General features: G+C 39.5%; 1 protein-coding gene across 1 annotated transcript; it reads right to left on the bottom strand.

The window, feature by feature from the left end:
- Window positions 1-483: 483 nt before the first annotated feature.
- On the bottom strand, window positions 484-16,938 carry DDX18 (DEAD-box helicase 18). Its single transcript, XM_069473469.1, has 14 exons — window positions 16,783-16,938; window positions 13,892-14,179; window positions 11,650-11,793; window positions 10,179-10,314; window positions 9,713-9,813; window positions 9,388-9,587; window positions 9,179-9,293; window positions 6,607-6,746; window positions 5,491-5,652; window positions 5,008-5,160; window positions 4,282-4,395; window positions 2,694-2,750; window positions 2,174-2,351; window positions 484-1,165 (listed from the first exon to the last, which is right to left on the bottom strand). The coding sequence occupies exons 1-14, from the start codon at window positions 16,865-16,867 to the stop codon at window positions 1,023-1,025; spliced, it is 2,016 nt and encodes a 671-aa protein (XP_069329570.1). The 5' UTR covers window positions 16,868-16,938; the 3' UTR covers window positions 484-1,022.
- Between the last annotated feature and the right edge of the window lie 2,278 nt (window positions 16,939-19,216).

The following is a 19,216-nucleotide window of genomic DNA, read 5'->3' as shown; positions in this document are numbered from 1 at the left end:
CTTAGCTGTTTTTTTTCTGACCTCTGTTTGTTTTCAATTTCCACTGTAGATCTATTTTTTGTTTCATGGTCTGGAAGCAGGTAATTTTCTCACAAAGAAACTCACATTAATGTATGCTGAGCACTGTGATGGCTTGGCTTTAAGTCTACTGATAGTTGGCCTTGGCTTCTAAGTTCTCTGCTGGATTGGAAGGGCTTCCCAAAACCCAAACCACCTTGAAATAAACAAATCTGGAGTATTACTATTCTTTTTTTTTTTTCAGGTCTTTGCTAAGTTACCAAATGAAGGGCAGCGGTGTATTATACCAATATTGCTGTAAACGAAGCTCATAAATCTCACCCCTCTCCCCCATGTCATGACTGTTAGGGACACTATTCCAATAACAAGGACAAATAACCCATATTTCTTGCTCTTAAAAAAAAAAAGTGAGAAAGGCTCATTGTTTTACAATCAAGAATATATAAAATGTGATGTAATCTTCATCCTAAGGTGCTTCTTAGATATTTCCCAGAGCTCTCTGCCCTTATACACTGCAGCATTTTCAGGAGGGGTCAAGAGATACCGTTAAGGTCCAAGAAACAACTAAAAACAAAAAACAAACTGAGACTGATTTGTGCATTACCATCTGTCCAGTACACTAGGGCCCACAATGAGTTAGTACGGCAATCCACGTCGCAGAAATCTTCACACACCAGGAAGGAAAGGTATAAAAATTATATTAAAACAATGACATAAATTTGTGTGTATGTATTTAAAATTAAAATATTGTACCATCATAAAAAAGTCCAGACAGATTCTTTGCTTTGCCCTTGGGCAACCAAGAAAATTAGTTTTGATTTATGTCCCAAAAATAAAAAAGATACTTGCTGAAAATAACAGTGCTCAATGCTTACAACCCAGGTCAATTCATACTCTTGTTAGATTAGTCCAAATTCTAAAGGCTACAAAAATTCCTTTGTTAGAGCAAGGGGGAAAGATCCATTTCAGGGCAAAGCTGTTCAAGATGAAAGGAAGTTGAGTCTTCAGTGAGAGAACTGCCTGCGGTCGGATGATTTCTTGCTAATGTTTTTAAAGATTCTGGACTTCTCAACTTTCTTGGTTTTCTGGTAGCCAAATCCACCACCACCTCCTCTCTTTTTGTGCTTGCCTTCATTGCTGTTCACATCTGAAGGTGAATGTTAAGGAAATCAAGCAACCAAGACAAGGAACTCCAGTCTAACATCTACACAGAGAAAACCAGCAGGCACACCACTGTCCCGCTACCACCCTTCTCAACAGCATAAACCTCAGCAATGTATTTCCGGAAAATCAGGGGCGGCCACAAGATTGTGGTCTAAAATTAGCAGGTATGACTTTAAAGTTCAGTGTAACAGTCATATTAATTATTTCCTTCACACAATGAAATTCATGAGAATGAGTGATTAAGGTATTAAGATGTCAATCAGGAAGTTCATAGGATCACATTAAAAAAAAACCCAGTATCAAAACAAATGACTTTCATTTCCGTTTGGAGCTGATAAGGGTATAGCTTAACCAAGTTTCGGAGCTGTTCTTCCTCTCATAGTCCAACATGTATTGATCACAAAGGACATTTATTCAATGCCTACAATGAGGACCGTGACCCCAAATTTGGTCCTCTCTAGTCCCCTCAGAGGCAACTGGAGGTATTCCCTTTGCCTTTTATCTTGAGCAACACTTGTTTTATTTTCTTTAGCTGGACTCAACACTTCTTTGCATAAAACAAGGCTCGAAGAGGACTTAAATTCTTTGAAAAGTCCCACCCTCTCTTCAGCTTCAGAGCAGCCCGTTCTTCCAAGCACCTCTTATAGCACAGCCCAGCGCCGAGCTCTGCTACTTTACCTCTCTGTGCTTCTGCCAGGAATGCACAACTACCGCTGGCTCTCACTGTCTGACAAACTTGTCTTTTTAAGGCTTAGGTCACAAGCTGCCTTGTTCCTGTAACCACATCTTGATTATTAATCCCCGCTCACCCCATCCTACCTGTGTCCCGAGCTAGCACAGACAAGCAGACACCGGCCAGGATGAGCACCTGGGCCTCCAGTCTGCAGCCAGAACACACACCAACCCACGGCAAGGCCCCAAATGCCACCCCCTCACCGTCAAGCATTTGTTCCTTAGTTCCAGGACGACTTCATAACAAAGAAAAGGATACTCAGATCAACAAAAGGAGGCACCTTGAAACCAAATGATAGAGCAACTTGAGGCAAATTTAAGTTATTAACATTAAAGATCTGTTTCAGAGAATGGGAATCATAGGCTCGGATGTATGACTTATATGCTTCCTGGGCTGATTTATGAAGAAAGTAGTTCTTTTCAATCAATTGTTCAAGCTGAAATAGAAAAAACTTTGGTTTCAATAAAATAAAAAAGCAGACTTCAAATATTCTAGAGCAAAGCCATTCCCTAAAAAACATGTATTCTATACACTTGTTCTCGGCTTTGTACTATTTGCTGTAGTGAGAACAACGCCAAAGTTCTCACAGTGTGTGGACTGAGAGGAGGAAGAGAGCACAGGACCGTGGTAGCCACAGCAAGAACCCTTACAGACCACACAGTCCAACCCACCATTTTACGACAGGGCAGACACAGGACAGTGACTGCCCACTGAAACACTGCAAAGGTCGTGTTGGGACAAGGTTCCCTCTTACTCACAAGTATTTAAAAAAACCTACCTGAGACTGGATGTTAGAAATTTTAGACCAGGAAAAGTCAAATTCACTTAATGGAACCTAGAAAACAAAAGCATAAAGATTAGTAAACCAGGAAGATCAACATCCTGATATTTATTAGGTACTGAAGACAGGGAAGGACGACCAGGCCTGTGGAATCCCTCCAGACAGATGCACAATCTGCTTTCTCTAGTCTCCCAACGTTGATGGGAAAGTTCTGCCTTTGCTTTGCTGAGTTAGGAAAATGGTACTTTCTTTCTGAAAAGTAAAGTGAGAAATTGAACAGTGACAATGAGCTGGTGAAGCACTTTTCTCTAAGAATCTCTATAATCCTGATTGTTTGGAGTGATGAAGTAGCCTGAAGCTTCTAGTTAGAAGGACCATTTGCCTTTTTCTCCATGTCAGAAGAGGGGCCCTAACACCACACAGCCCTGTGACTGGGGTTTGTGACATCAGAGGCCACGATGACCACAAACTCCTACAGGATATAGCTCTGTTGTCAGTCATCGCTTACTAGATAAATGGAATAGTGCTAGACTTGGATTAGGTGGTGGGGAAAAAAATAGGTGCCCAAGTCCTGGACTCTGTCCTCAGAGAGCTTATAGTCTTTTGGGGGAGACAAAGCGATGAAATGACAACTTAATGAGCACCTGTGCTGTGGGGACACGGAGGAGGGCAGATCAGAGACGGCTTCCCAGAAGGGAAAGCAGCTGGCTGCAGGCAGAGCACACTGAAGAAAGTGTGCAAAGGCCATAGAACAATTTCAGGGAACTGCACACAGCTGCAGGGTGGAGGAAACCTAGCCTATGCCAGGGAGGCCAACGAGGAGGCAAGTGTCAGAAGAGAAGGCCTCACATGCACTCCCAAGGCCTAGCAATAAAAAGGCCACTTAGCATTCTGATGGATTCAGTCCTGAGGGGGTGGAAGGAGGCCAAAGCCAGATCAGGGTGGATGGGGACCGAGTGGGAGGCAACTAGGAAAAATATAAACCATTTTCCCAAAAAGGCAGACCAAGGAAAGGCAATAGGCAGTAGCTATCCTGGAGACAGTGGAAGCAGAACGGGTTTAGGGTTGAAGTTACTTTTTCCACAGTGCGAGACCTGAGATGGTAAAGCACTAACTGCAAGAACAAGATCAAAGGCCGGGTGTAGATGAAAGCAGGATAAAAGGAGGGGCAGGATGAATGGGGATTCCCATAGCTTCACACGAGGTAAGAGGGAAAGACACGAGGATGACGGGACTTCAGGAAGGGGAGCAGGAGGACAGATGACCAGGTGTGAGGGAACGTAAAAGGAGTGGACAAAGTTTCAAACAGGTCGATAGGGATCAGGAGGGGAGAGACTGGGACACAAGAGGTGCTGCTGAGCAACCCAGAGCTACAGGGCTGAGCCATGAGGGTGGTTTCTTCTGTCCCTGCCTTCTGGCCAGAAGTGCATAAAATCTTCCATAACTGCCGTTTTAATAGCACTGCCCTGACTCAAGACTCTGCTGACACACTGACACACGCAGAAACGGTGCTTGCTAACAATCCCTACAAACCAAGAGGAATCTGTTTCCAATTTAAGATGTTCCAAGTAAAAAAGATCGTTACCTTGGATTGCTTCAAGTAACGAAGGAAACCCAATTCTTCTGGGCGCAAAATGAGCAAGGCATGCCCTCTTCCATTTAGGCCTCTGGCTGTTCTGCCCACTCGATGAATATATTCCTTTGGTAGAGAAAGAGCGCCTGAGTTAATGCACTGACTTCCACATGAGCCCATTAAGAACATGCCTGCACTTCAACTATGTGCACAGTACGTCTGTTCTGAGACGGCGCACCTCCCACAGGACCGGGCCCCCACAAAGCCAGGCCGGCACTCCCCCTGCACACACCATCCCTGCAGGGCTAAAAGGCTAATGACCAAGGCCTAAAAAGGCTGGACACAATGTGCACATTAACAGTGTGATTGAATAAAGTAAGAATTATGTGTGCTTCATCTTTAAAATGGCTTTAAAAAACCCCACATTCTACTACATATACTACATAATCTTATTTACCTCCTTAATCAAATTTTATTTCCTTCAGCCACCTGTTGCTCTTAACTGATCATTCCAAGTATCTAACATTCTTAAATCCCACTGAAGCCTCTAAAACCATGTACGCCCCCCTTGAGCCCTGTAAAGCCCTAAGTACTTATCAACACCGGAGAAATACTGCAGAGTCACCACTAGGGATAAACCCTATGAATGTGAAATGTGGTATTTCCCAGGGAACCTGGAGAGTAGGCGCACTCCCTAATGTGGAGCCATTCTGAAGACACCCCGAGGACGCCAGTCACCTTAGGGTCATCGGGAGGGTCATACTGAACAATCCAGTCGACTTCAGGAATATCCAGCCCTCTTGCTGCCACGTCCGTACACAACAGTATCCCTGAATCTGCGTTGCAGAACTGGAAGAATGTGGTTGTACGCTTATTTTGCTTCTGCCTTCCCTGGAATCAAATAAAAAAATCTTTTAGAGCTAGAACCTTGAGGCTGTTTCTAAGAAGCCTAGCTGTACAACCCCCAAACCTGGAGTTGTTACCCTACTTTATTTCAAGCTCACTGCTGGCTTATGTACTATTTCCCCAACCGGCCCCTCAAAGTGGATGCTGTCTCTTACTCCTTTGACAAGTCCTTGTCCTCCACACAGGATCCACCACCTAGTGGTGATCAAACTACTCAGGATGACATTTAGAGGAGAGAGCAGTACCTCTCATCCCATAATCTACAGGACTTGACAGGCACAATCTGTTTTTAATAAGCTCATCATAATCACTTACATGAATGGCCAAGACAGGCAAATCGATGTAGTTCAGCAACTCGTAGTGGTATTTCACGGACATACATGATGAAAAGAAGACCATCAGTTTCTTCTTTCGGTTCTTCTTAAGGAATGTAAAGAGCAGCAGGAATCTCTTTTCAGAGGGACAAACAACATATCCCTAGAAATGGTTCAAATGAAGAGACACAAATGAATCAAACAGATAACCAACGTACTTGGAGAGCAATGACAAACATAGCATATAACATGTCATACCTTACCTACAATATTTAAAAAACTAAACGACCAACCAAAGGTTCTTTAAATTACATCCAGTTAGAGAATATTTTATTTATCAAGAAGACTCAATCTTGAAATTCTCATTTTAGTCACCTTAGTTTGGATCTCTCGTCACCTCATTTATAACTTTCCCCAGCTATGCACCCTGAACCAGTCTCTCCATCACCTAACTTGCCTTGCATCTTACTGAGATTAAAAATATTTTACAACTCCATTTAAACTGGCAGTTATTCATAACACCCCTCCCCCCCGTGACAAATGGTATTAACAAAGTAAAGAGAGCTGATCAAACTATTTTCAGAGCTCATGGCATTGTTTACCCAGAGTATCTAGATCTAATACCCAAATTCACTACACAGATGCTCCTCTACTTACAATGGGTCCATGTTGATAAACACACTGTAAATTGAAAATATTTTAAGTTGAAAATGCATTTAATACATCTAACCCACTGAACATCATACATTATAGTGTATTACATATAAGTTCTGAACACTTATAACATGTTCAGGACATTTACATTAGCCTACAATTGGATAAAATCATCTAACACAAAGTCTATTTTATAATAAAGTATTAAGTATATCACATAATTTACTGAATACTGTACTGAAGTATGGTTTCTCTGAATGTGTACTGTTTTTGCATCTTCATACTGAATGTATACTGTTTTTGCATCTTCATAGTCAAAATCTCTTAAGTCAAACCATTGTACGTTGAGGACTATCTGTATTCAAATTAAAAGTTCATTAACCCATTTTCTTTCCAGATAATCTTCCAAAAAAGTACATGAAAACACTAAGACATTAGAGTTTAAGTTATTGATAAAAAGTACCTGCTCAAGACCATCTACTGTTGCATTAGTTTTATCGTCATCAACACCAACATACAATGGCTCCTTTTTCAGAGAAATCCTTGCCAGGTCTTCAACTTTTCGCGTTTGTGTGGCAGAAAAGAGCATAGTTTGTCTGCGTGCTGAAACAGATATAACCTCAATCTTCCAGGGAATCTTCATAATTGCTTCACAACTACAAATACTCTATGTAGAATGATTAGAAATGGGAGCTGTGATATCACTACAGAGTCTACAAATATTATAAATGGTAAAAAGGGCATATCATGAAACACTTTGGGTCTATGTGTTTGAAAACTTACATGAAATGGAGAAATTGCTTGAAAAATAAACTACACAAGAAGAAATAGGAAACCTGCATAGCCTTAGATCTATTAAAAAAACCAATCAAACCCTTCACCTTCATGTAAAGAAAATTCCAGGCCCAAAGGGATTCCACTGATAAATTCTATCAGATATTTAAGAAGAAATACCAATTCTTCACAAACTCTCCAAGAAATCAAAAAGGAGAGTTTACTTGCAACCATTCTTTGAAATAAGGTATTACCCTACATAAAAACCTGACAATGACATTATAAGAAAAAAAATTTATAGACCAATTTATGAACACAGATTCAAAATTTCTAAGCAGAATTTTGGCAAAGTGAATCCAGCACTATATAAAAGGGATAATGGATTATGACCAACTAGGACTTATTTTAGGAATGCAGACTTGATTTAACATTTGAAAAATCAACCAATATAATTTACCATATTAACAAAGTCAACAGACACAGAAAAAGCCTTTGGTCATCTATTGCTGATTGAAACCCTCTGCAAACTAGGAACAAAATGGATCTTCCTCAATCTGATAAAGGGCACCTACATAAAACCTGCAACTAATAACCTCGTACATACTTAATGATGAAAAACTGAATGCTTTCCCCTAAGATCAGGAATAAGACAAGGATGTCTGCTCTCACCACTCAACTTCAGTATTGTACTGGAGGTTCTGGCCAGGGCAATCAGGCAAGAAAAATTGTTAATAAAGAAGTGAAACTGTATTTGTACATGATTGCCTATGTAGAAAACCCAAAAGGCTAGCGTCACCTGGAAAGTTATACAGAATAATCTATGAGTACAGGAATAATTATCTTGTTGGATGCAAGATCAATATAAAAAAATCAACTGTATTTTTATATATGAGCAATGAACAATTGGAAATTGAAATTTTAATGAAATAGAAATCTGACAAAAGATGTGAAAAAAATCTGTAGTCTGAAAACTCCTAAAAAATTATAGAAATTAAAAACCTAATAAAGGGAGCTACACCTCATTATGGGTTACAAGATTCAATACAGTCTTCCATCAATGACCTCTAGTCAATACAATCTCAATCATGATTCCAGACTTTTTGTGGATGGATAGAAATTGACAAACTGATTCTAAAATTTATGTAGACATTCAAAGGAGAATAACAGTCAAAACAACTTTGAAAGAGAACAAACTTGGGGGCCTAACACTACCCAATTTAAAGACTTAATAGGGAGGAACCAGAACTTTCATACGATGTTGATGGAAATGTAAAATGGCACAACTGCTTTGGAAAGCATCTGGTGGTTTTTAAAAAAGTTAAACACACACCAGTCATTCTACTCAAGAGAAAAGGAGATATATGCCCCTACAACGAGTTGCAGATTAATGTTCATAGCAATTTTATTTCTAATAGCCCCAAAATCTAGGCAGCAGAAAGAGCCATCGATATTGAAATAAACAAACTGGTATAGTCATACACTGAAATGCTACTGAAGAATAAAAAGAACTACTGGTGCAACAGCATGGATGAATCTCAAAAGATTTGCAGAGTGAAAGAAACTAGGCCAAAAAAGAACTACATACGGTATGATTCCATTGATATAAATCTCTAGAAAATGCAAGCTTATCCACAGTGATAGAAAACACACCAACAGTCACCGGAGAGAGACAGATGTGTGTGAGGAGGGGTGGGTGGAGGGACTGCAAAGGTGAAAGAGGAAACTTTTGAGGGTGATGGATGTGTTCATTACCTTGTTTGTGATGGTTTAACAGTAGTAAACGTGTCAAAGAGCATTAAATTGTATATTTTAAATGTTTACATATAATTTGTCAATTATACCTTAAAGCATTAAAAGATAAATAACAAATGGGATTATGGTTTTATTATAGTTATAAGCAGTTTATAATGTTGCAGTACTATAATCAAGCTATGCACAAGTCAAATATAACACAAAAGGCAACCAATCTATGGCTACTTGGGAGATGTTAGATGAGGTAAGAATAGGTAAGGCAGGGAGAGAACGAGACCTATGTTAGGACTGTTTAACTTGCATCATAACCTCTAAAATGGCAAAACTACTATATTAAGTTACTACTAAGTTTGATGCTTGTATTCCAAACTACTTCTAAGGCTGACTGGCCCAATGACTTCACTTAGGCTACGGTAAAATTCTGGTATCAATACAGTTTTCGATAGGAAAAACTCTCATCTACCTCCAACAGGTACTTTGCAAACCACATGCAGATGCTACCTACTTACTTGGCAGAAGTTTAATAATTTGCTTTAATTCCTCTTCAAACCCAACATCCAAGATACGATCAGCCTCATCAATAACCAGACACTGCAGATTTTTATACATAAACCCTGGGGTATTCTAACAAAACAAAGGGAAAGAAAAACTATTAGTTGTAAAGTTTGTGTTTCATATGAGACAAGGAAACAGGCACTACATCATAGCGTTCTCTTACCTGCATGTGGTCCAGGAGACGGCCTGGTGTGGCCACAATGATGTTGATCCCATTGGCAAGTTTCTGTGCTTCGGCAGATCTGTTACTGCCACCCATTACTAACCCGTACGTATGCACATGGTGAGTCATCAGCTCCTTAAGAACACCAAAAGTCTGCATGGCCAGCTCTCTCGTTGGCGAGAGAATAAGGACTCCTGTTCCTAAAACAGAAACAAACAAAAAAGATACACGGTTAAGTCAAACTGTGGCTGTCACCATGAGTCCCTAACAACTACAACAAACTTCCAGGGAAATAATGGCAGAAACAAGCAGATTAAAGGCTTACCATTCCTGGGCATGAACTTTAACTTAACAATGAGTTCAATGGCAGGAATGAGAAAAGCCAGGGTCTTGCCACTGCCTGTTTTTGCAGCTGCTAAAAGATCCCTAAATATTAAAAAGGGAAAGAAAAAGACATTTAGTCTACTCATTCAGCAAATATTTACCATGTACTATATACATACATTTTAGGTACTAAAGCTACCACATGAACAAGAGAGACAAAGTTCCTCTCTTCTGTATCATTGAAATCAATCATCTATGTTATGTATACCTACCCAGAAATCAGAATTGTGCTACCGAAGAGAAGTAAACACTTTTCTTCAAGCATTATTAAATAACTTAAAGCCTTTAATGCAGGCTGGCTATGAGACCCAGCACATAGTGCAATATCAAAATACACTGATATTTTCTTTACAACCTGCTAGCACTAAATATAGACACCAATGTCCAAGCATCAATGTTAACCATACCTGCCTTCCAGAAGTGGCCTAATACTTTTATGTTGAATTTCAGTCATGTTTGTGAAGCCCATTTCTTTTATTGCTTTCAGTGTGTTTTCATTAACAAGATTACTTAGAGAAGTGAATGAAGTATCCTCAAAAGCTCCTAAAAAGAAGTTTATCATTAGCAAATTCATCTTTTTAAAAAAGTTAATACTGCTATATTTGCCTAAATTAGTTTTACTTGGAAGAGCTGCTTACAGTAAAACAAAAAGAGACTAAACCCCAGTTCATTCCCATGCAATAATATTAGGAAAAAGACCCGATACTTCTGAAGTTTCTCCACTGCTGATGCCTGTGTGATTCCAAGTCCAGAGCCTATCCCGTAACAATAAGGGGTGGAGAGGAGGAATAACCAAGGGACTTATACAAAACAAAAATGCCAAGGCAGGATTAAAAAAACAAAACAAAACACGAGTGTAACGTCAGTAAAAAAAAAAAACCCAGTTAAACTCACACTAAAAAGACAACTGAGAAGAGTTAGATGTAGCTACAAATTCCTCAGCAGGAGGCAAAATCAAAATCACCTGGGAGCCTCCCACCCCCGACAGGCCCAGGCTGTAACCCAGGGATTCTTGCCCTTGGCACTACTGACATTTTGGGCTATGTAATTTTTTGTTTGGGGAGATGTCCTATGCATTACAAGATGTTATGAAGCACCCCTGATCTCCACCCACTAGATTTCAGTAGACTGCCCCTAGTTCTGACAACCAAAAATGTCTCCTCGGGGTAGGGTGACCAACCTTCTTGGTATACCTGGGACAAAGGAGGTTCCTCGTATTTAGGACTTTCAGTGCTAAATCTGGGGAAATTCTGGGCAAATGGGATGACTCCTTTACCTAGGAGGCAAAACTGCCCTGCTTGAGAACCACTGCCAAAACTTCTCCAGTTTGGACAAAACAGATCTGGCCTTAATATTTTAAGAAAGAACTCAAATACCTCTTACATATTTCTGGTTACGGGCAGCTAACTCCAATCTAAACTCTTGATTTTATAAATGAACAAAGGCCAAACTAGGTTAACCTGGCACAAGTCCCTCAATGGTATTTATTCCATCCTTCCTTCCTTATTAGTAACCAAGCCTGTATTAAACCTCTAGTCTTCAGACTTTTGGGCCAACAATTTTCCTATACAGTGTGGAATGAGCCTTAGGAAAGAAAAAAGCAAAGAAACAAAGGATCCTAGAAACTGTTTGTGTGCATATAAATACTCAGTGTTAGGAATGGAGAAAAGGAAAAAAAAAAAAAATAGGGAACAAAATAACTCAGGCACAATAAAGTAGACGATAAAGACAAAAAGCAGCAGAAGACACACAGAACATTTGTTGATAGTTGTTTTCCAACCAAATTAGAAGTCACAACTGAACCTTCAATCCTAGAATCCCCTTAGAGGAACACAACATTTTCAAGAAGCTATGTCTGGAAAGCTTCCTGGAAGTTACCTGTCAGTCCCAGGGGCAGGCTGGGCACTTCACTGTCATCCTCCTCATTATCTGGCTTCTCCACCTTGTTTTCTGTTTCTTCTTGTGCCTCTGCACTTGCTTCTTCAGACTGCCCTTTGTTTTCAGTTTTTGCTTTTTTTGCATCTTTGGTTTTAAAGGACAAAACACAAAAAATTTTTTCCTTAAAATAAAAATGCCAAGTAAGATCAACAAAACAAAAGATTTGTGATGCAAAGAGGTGTATTTTCAAAAGCTTAACATACTCAGTTAATTTGTGAAGAATCTTTCTCATGAAAAAAAGATTTGGTCATATTTAAAAAGCCAGGGTACATAAAGATTTGGCAACAACATTTTTTTAGGCTCTTAATGTATTATACCATCTCATTTAACAAAAAAATTTTTAGACGTTCAATTAAACAATATAAAAATACTAATTACAAGTTCCATACATTTCACTGAGGGAAAAGAAAGCACATCTGGGTAACATAATTCTTAAAAGCTCATTACCAGCACTGATTTTTCTTCCCATGCCAATTACCATAAATTTTCCATAAATGCTACGTTTTGTTTTAAAGACTAATGGAAAAACCAAAGGCTCTTCATGTTACCAGAGATGGACTGTAAAGCGAGGGCACCCATCCTCCTAGCTGGCCGACATAGACTGAACTACTCCTTGGCTGTCAGTGGTGAGGGAGGAAAGGCAGGGCTTCCTAGCTTCACTCCTACATTCCTAACTTTCATAATGGGGCCCTAAACTACCTTTCCAGTTCTCCCTCCCATTTCCCTCCTCAACATTCCCCTCTGGTCAAATGGATTAACTACTATGCTGGACTTTTGTAGAAATTTGTGGCAGTTAGTGATGCTAGTTTGAACAGAACTGACTTAGATCAGAGCTCAGAACTCTTTGTAGCCCAGGACTGGCCTCTTCCCTGGACCCAACTGTCACCCTTTCAGGAATTAATCAACTCTGTAGGTTCCACATGTTCAAAAACCATGGATGTCATTATCATTAGCTGGTCTCCAGGGCTTATCATTTTGTTTTCCCTAGAATAGTTCTTAAAGTCTACATAAAAGAAAAAAAACCTCTGGCACCGTGATTTGATGCTTGAGGGTAGAAATAATGTCATTTCCTTGGGCATAATCAGAACGAGAATTGTAAAGGCATCCATAATTTTAGAACAGGATTACAATTACTTTCAATCAAAAGAGGATTACAATTACTTCCTAATCCTCATGCATTTCCCTAACTTGTTTTCCTTTCTGTTTCAGCTATTTCACATAACCTACAATTTTTTTAGTAGGCTGTGTGTAGACAGCCATCTATGTTTGGAAAAGTTCAAAGCTCCTTTCTAAATGAAACCCTTATTTCATGTGAGATACATAAATAGGATATTCTAACTCAGGGGCTGCCAAAGTTTAGGTTTTGCAGGCCATATGGTCTCTGTCATCATAAAGACAACAAAATGGGCACTACTGTGACCCAGTATTTATTTACAAAAATAGGTGGAAGGCCAGATAGCTTGCAGACCCCTGTCCTACCTTGAAATCTCTGCTTGTACATGTCAATTAAAATGCCCATTCCTTCACCTGAGCTTACTCAAAGCCAATCATCTTCAAAAAATAGTCCTTCTTTCTCCCCCTGCCCACTTTAAAAACTTGGAAATTATTGTTCCATTTATTTAGAAGTTTACTAGATGCTACTTGCAACTAAGACTCCTTTTAAAGGAGGAATTTATGGGAGGAAAAGGTAAGGAATCGGCCAAAAAAAGAAGCAAATGAAAAAAATCATTAATGCAAAGTTCCTTAATACAGAAAGGCCTAAGAAGATAGATCCTACTACCAGCCCAGATTTCTTTAGTGTTAGAAATTCTGCAACTCTTTTAGCAAACAGGTAATCCTATGCTATGCTATAGTACGTTCTATCATAAAAAGCCCAGCTACCTGCCCCAAAGAGCAAATTTCTAGAATTCTATAATAAAGAGTCTTATCTAAATGTGAGGTTTTCTTCAAAGGTTAGAAAATATAAAAAGATGACACATTGCTTGATATTTTGAGAAAGTTAAAATGCACTCTTCCTCTCCACCAATAAAATGCTTCCTTTAGCTACCAGGCTAGTTTCCAGTAGACTGGCGAGCACAAGGGATTCTTTTATGTCATGCGCATACGATAAGAGGGAAGGTAGAATGGTAACTGTGCGTGAAAAAAAATGTTTGAATGGCTGAAGTTCAAAGGAAATACTTACCAGGCCCAGAATCATTTACCATTTTTCTCTTCTTCTTCTTCTTTTTCTTTTTTAATTCTGAATTGGGAGACTGCACTGCTGCTTGTCCATTGGTTAATATGGTAGATTTCTGGGGGGATTTTTTTACTTTTACATTTTCCACTGTTTCTTCAGACAAGTCTCCATTTTGAGCTTTTGACAAGCCCACCTTCATAGACTGTTTTAGGGATTTTTTAACTTTTCCACCTCCCGTTGTTTCTTCAGACACATCTCCATTTTGAGTTTCTGACAGGCTCACATTCAAGGCTCCTGTTTAAAAACACAACACACTGTGATATAAGGAAGGGGAGGTTTACTTAGAAACAGTGAAATCGCACATAAGAAATTCCATAGCTTCCAAGACTAAAACTATTCAGCCTTTTCTTCTCTTTCATGTACACTGTTAAAACCACCTGCCATGCTATGGTATTCTACTATAGGAGAAAAGTTTCCTTTAAGGGAAAAATGCTGGAAAAGGGAAAGCTACATTGATTTCTTAACTTCCAAAGACCATACCTCTGTCTTTAGGGAGTCTGGGACACAAAAACTTCAATGAGGTCAAATATTTAAACAGATGGGGTCAGACAATGGCAGTTACAAAATAAACAGTTTAATATTATTTGGTAAACATATGACTAATTGATACACTGAAAGACATTTACATCTTATTCACAAATCTACTATTTCTCAAGTGACTTTCAAACATTCAATCCCAACTTCCCTAAACTGCAGTGAATTGAAAATTCAGTTGATAAAACCACTTATTTATCCCAATATTCATGATATAAAAACATTCTTGTGCTGCATAACAACATTTTGGTCGACAATGGACCACGTATGATGGTGGTCCCGTAGGACTATAATGGAGCTGTGCCATCACAGCAGCAGCAATGTGTTGGGGCAACACATTTTCATGTGTTTGTGGTGACGCTGATGTAAACAACCCTAGTGTGATGCCAGTTGTATAAAGTATAGCACATACTACAGTATCTGATACTTGGTAATGATAATAAACTATTTACTGGTTTATGTACTTACTACATTATACTTTTTATCCTTATCTTAGAGTGTACCCCTTCAAATTATATATATAAAAAAAGTTAACTGTAAAATAGCTTCAGGTAGATCCTTCAGGAGGTAATTCAGAAGATGGCATTGTAATCATAAGAGATGACAGCTCCATGAGCGTTATTGCCTCTGAAGACCTTCCAGGGGGACAAGATGTGGAGGTGGAAGACAGTGATACTGATGATCTTGACACTGTGTAGGCCTAGGCTAAGTGTGTGTGTCTTTGTGTTTTAGTTTTTAACAAACAGTTTAAAAGTAAAAAAGATAACACATTTTAAAAATAAAAAAGCTTATAGAATAAGGATAGAAAGAAAATAGTTTTGTACAGCTACATAGTATTTTAAGCTATTATGTTATTACAAGAGTCAAAGTTACAAAAATTAAAAAGCTTATAAAGTAAAAGTTATAGTAAGCTAAAGTTAATATACTACTGAAGAAAAACATTTTGTAAACTTAGTGTACCCTAAGTGCACAGGATTTATAAAATCTATAGTAGTGCATGGTCATGTTCTAGATCTTCGGTTACTGACCACTCACTCACTGACTTTTGCAGAGCAACTTCCAGTCTTACAAGCTCCATTCATGGTAAGTGGCCTACACAGGTGTACCACTTTTAACTTTTATATGGTAGTATTTTTACTGTACTTTTTCTATGTTTAGCTGCACAAATATTTACCATTTTGTTATAATTTGCATGCAGTATTCAGTATAGCAACATGCTATGCAGAGTTGTAGCCTAGCAGAAATAGGCTATACCACACAGCCTAGATGTGTAGTAAGAGTACCACTAGGTTTGTGTAAGTATACTCTACGATGTTCACACAATGAAATAACTTATATGCATTTCTCAGAACACATTCCTGTCAGTAAGGGACACATGACTATACTTGAGACTATCTTTACTAAGTTTTCCTGTTTATGTATATAAAATAGAAAAAGATAAAATGTAAGTAACGACATCTTTTGTTCAAATTATCAATACCTATATCAAGAAATACTAATGCTGTACTATTATGCTATAGGAATTGGAAATATAAGGAAACTTTAGAAGGTTAACACAATTACTTCAATATCTGTGGCCCACTGTCAGAAAACAGGGACTGCATATGAGGCATCTAAGAAAAGTAACACTTATGCAAAATCATTTTCATTTAAGTCACCGTGCGGGACATAATTATGCAGAAGCTCTTAAGTAATTTAAAACCTAAAGTTGAGAGTGAAGGGAATATCGGGCAGAGAAGCTTTGTGTTTCACCCTCTGCAGAAGACACTTCCCAGCTGAAAACGAGGAAGCGTGGAGATGGGTAAAAGCAGGCAACAGTAACACAAAAGCTCTGTGAAAAGTGACCCGAACTTTCTGGGAAAGAAATATAGAGATTAAATAGATGATGTGAAAGGTGCATGGACAGAACGTTCCATGTGTCTGATCGGTCACAGGGAGGGTGGCTGGGTGTGAGGTGTGACCTGAAGGTGTTGAGGGAGTCAAAAATGTGTAGGCGCAAATCCAACAAGCAGGTCTAGTTGGAAGCCCTGCCGGAAGTCTGGAAGGGAACGCAGAGGCCTCCTGCCCTAACCTTATAAACAGAAACTGATGGCCCAAAAAGGTCAGGAGCAGTTCCGGGGCCAAGAGGCGAGTGGGCAGCCCCAGGCTGCCTTTTCACGCTCCACAATCACACGTGCTCCAGGGAGCGCTGCCTCCGCCACACCGGGACCGCGGGGACTCCCAGGCAGCCCCGCCGGCCGCCCGAGCGCGCCACGGCCCGCGCGCGGACCGCCTCGGCCATCGCGAGATCCAGCGCATCTTACCCTGTAGCTTTAGGTTTCGCTGCCGCAATTTGAGGTTCCGCTTCTCGATCTTCTTGCGCAGGAGTTTCATCGGCAGGTGAGACATGTTGTAAAAGCGTCCCTAGACCTCGGAGCCACCGCACTGAACCTCCGCTCTCGGGGTTGACGTTACTTCCTTTGCTGCCGCATGTGCACAGCTCAGCTAACCGGAAATGCGTCACAGGAACGCCGGAGCCTGGGGGAACGGAAATGCTTCCAGGGCGGAAATCATTCCAGCCCGCGCACTGTAGTACCCTTGGAGATCAAATTCTGTGCAGCGCCCCCTGGGGTAGTGGAGGCCACCCCCTGCACCAGACTCACATCGTGTCAGAACTGGCAGCGGATTGGGACGGTTTGGGAGTTTTCATAGTTTAAGCTTCATCCTGTCAATGGAAAAGAAGAACAAACCCTGTAAAATAATTTAAGGAAGTTTATTCTGAGCCAAATTTGAGGACCGTGGCCCGGAGCCACGCCCAAGAGCCTTGAGCAAGTAGACTCACTGTGGTTGGGTTAGTTTGGTTTTGTACATTTCAGAGAGACAGGGGTTATAGGTAAAGTCATAAATCAATACATACATTGGTTTGGCCCCAAAAGATGGGCCATCTCGAAGCGGGGCCTTGCAGGTTATAGGTGGGTTTAACAATTATTTGACTTGTAATTGGTTATAAAGACCTGAAGTTTTGTTTAAAGACTTGGAATGTTTTAAGATAAGAGGATTGGTTAATGGGAGACAAGCCACCGGGACATATATTTGTTATGTAAATTGAGGACCTGCAAGTTTGTCTTGCATAGCCTTAGGCCTGCTAATGAGTTACAAAGGATATCTCTGACCTCCCTCCTCCTGGCAGGCAATTTGGGTTTAGGATATTCCCTTGGCCAAGATGGGGTCCATTAAGTCAGCTGGTCGGGGAGAGCCTTAAGATTTTATTTTAGTTCGCAGCCTGGAGGTAGGCTGAGGAAAGAATGTTGCAGGGAAGGCAGCCTTAGCGAGTCTTCATTTTTATGTTCTACGTGTTTGAATCCAGGACTGCGGTTGGGTCTCCTTATACACAGGTCCCCCCCATCCCTGAATTCAACCAACACCCCGATTGATTGAAAATATTCCATAACAAACCAAAACCCCCCAAAACAATATTACTATAAAGAATAATACAGTTCACATTTAGAAATCATCTGGAGATGATGTGTGTAGGTTATATGCAAGTATTACACAAGGGACTTGAGCATCCTTGGATTTGGGTAGTTGAAGGGAGTCCTGGAACAAATCCTCCTTGGATACAGAGGGACAAGTGTATTGGAAAATCGAATAAAACCTAAATTATATATATGTATATATATGCATTTCCAAACTTGTTTGACCACTCTCTCCAGGAACACTTTTCATGTCCCTTGGTACATATACACATGTAAATGTCACATTTTGTAAAGCAATGCTCTTACTCTTACTCTTGCATTTTACTGTGATATTTTTCCTTCAGTTCCATCCTGAATTTTGTCTATTAAAAATACTACTTACTATGCATTCAAATTAATCTTACTACATTATTAATGAATTGATTGCAGTTTGAAAACCAGAGGTTTATAAATTCCCAGAGCTCACCCATAGACCCTCCAGGAGTCCAGGAGCTGGTGATTGATAAAAGTGTACCTGTGTGGTACAATGTACACTGTTCTGGTCATGGATACACTGAAAGCCCTGACTTCAGCATGATACAATTCATCCATGTAACAAAAACCACTTGTACCTTGTAAATTTTTGTGAAATTAAAAAAAAAGAAAACAACTTTTGACACCAAAAAAATATTGAAACTTAAAAAAACCCCAAAGAAATTCTAATCTGGCTAGATAGTGGTCATCTTTTTTGGGGGTGAGGAAGGATAGAGGGATGTATGGAGTGTTTAATTTTTTAAAAAAATGTGACCAACATTAAAAAATTGGTAGAGTTTAATAAAAATTCATATTTTTCTTTAAAAATTGGCATCATTGGCTCAAATTCCCCTTGGTTATAATCTGTTTGAGCTGAACAACTGGAAGAATCAATGAAACCTGGATTAATTTGTTTATTTGGAGAGGCAGGACATGAGACTCTGGAGACGAGGCATGATCACAGCAGAGAGGGAGAAAACTTGGGAAGGAATTGAAACAGAAAGTAAATGAACTGACTGAAAAGTCACATTGGATTGGACTGGAAAACCAAGACAAACAAACACATCCTGATATGCTTAGATTGAGTTATTAATGATTGGGCGGGCTAAAGGATGAGTCAACAATTTAAACTGGTACACACATAAATACATGTACAAACATATATTTCAGTATAAATACATATGTCAGTTTAAATTTACATATGTATCCATTTATATATGTGCATACACATAGATATCTATTTTTATTTCTATCTTTACTTACATGTATA

Source organism: Eulemur rufifrons, chromosome 1 (assembly GCF_041146395.1).
Source record: "Eulemur rufifrons isolate Redbay chromosome 1, OSU_ERuf_1, whole genome shotgun sequence".
Lineage (NCBI taxonomy): Eukaryota > Metazoa > Chordata > Mammalia > Primates > Lemuridae > Eulemur > Eulemur rufifrons.
The sequence above is the reverse complement of the archived record's forward strand: the minus strand, read 5'-3'. Positions and strand labels throughout refer to the sequence as shown.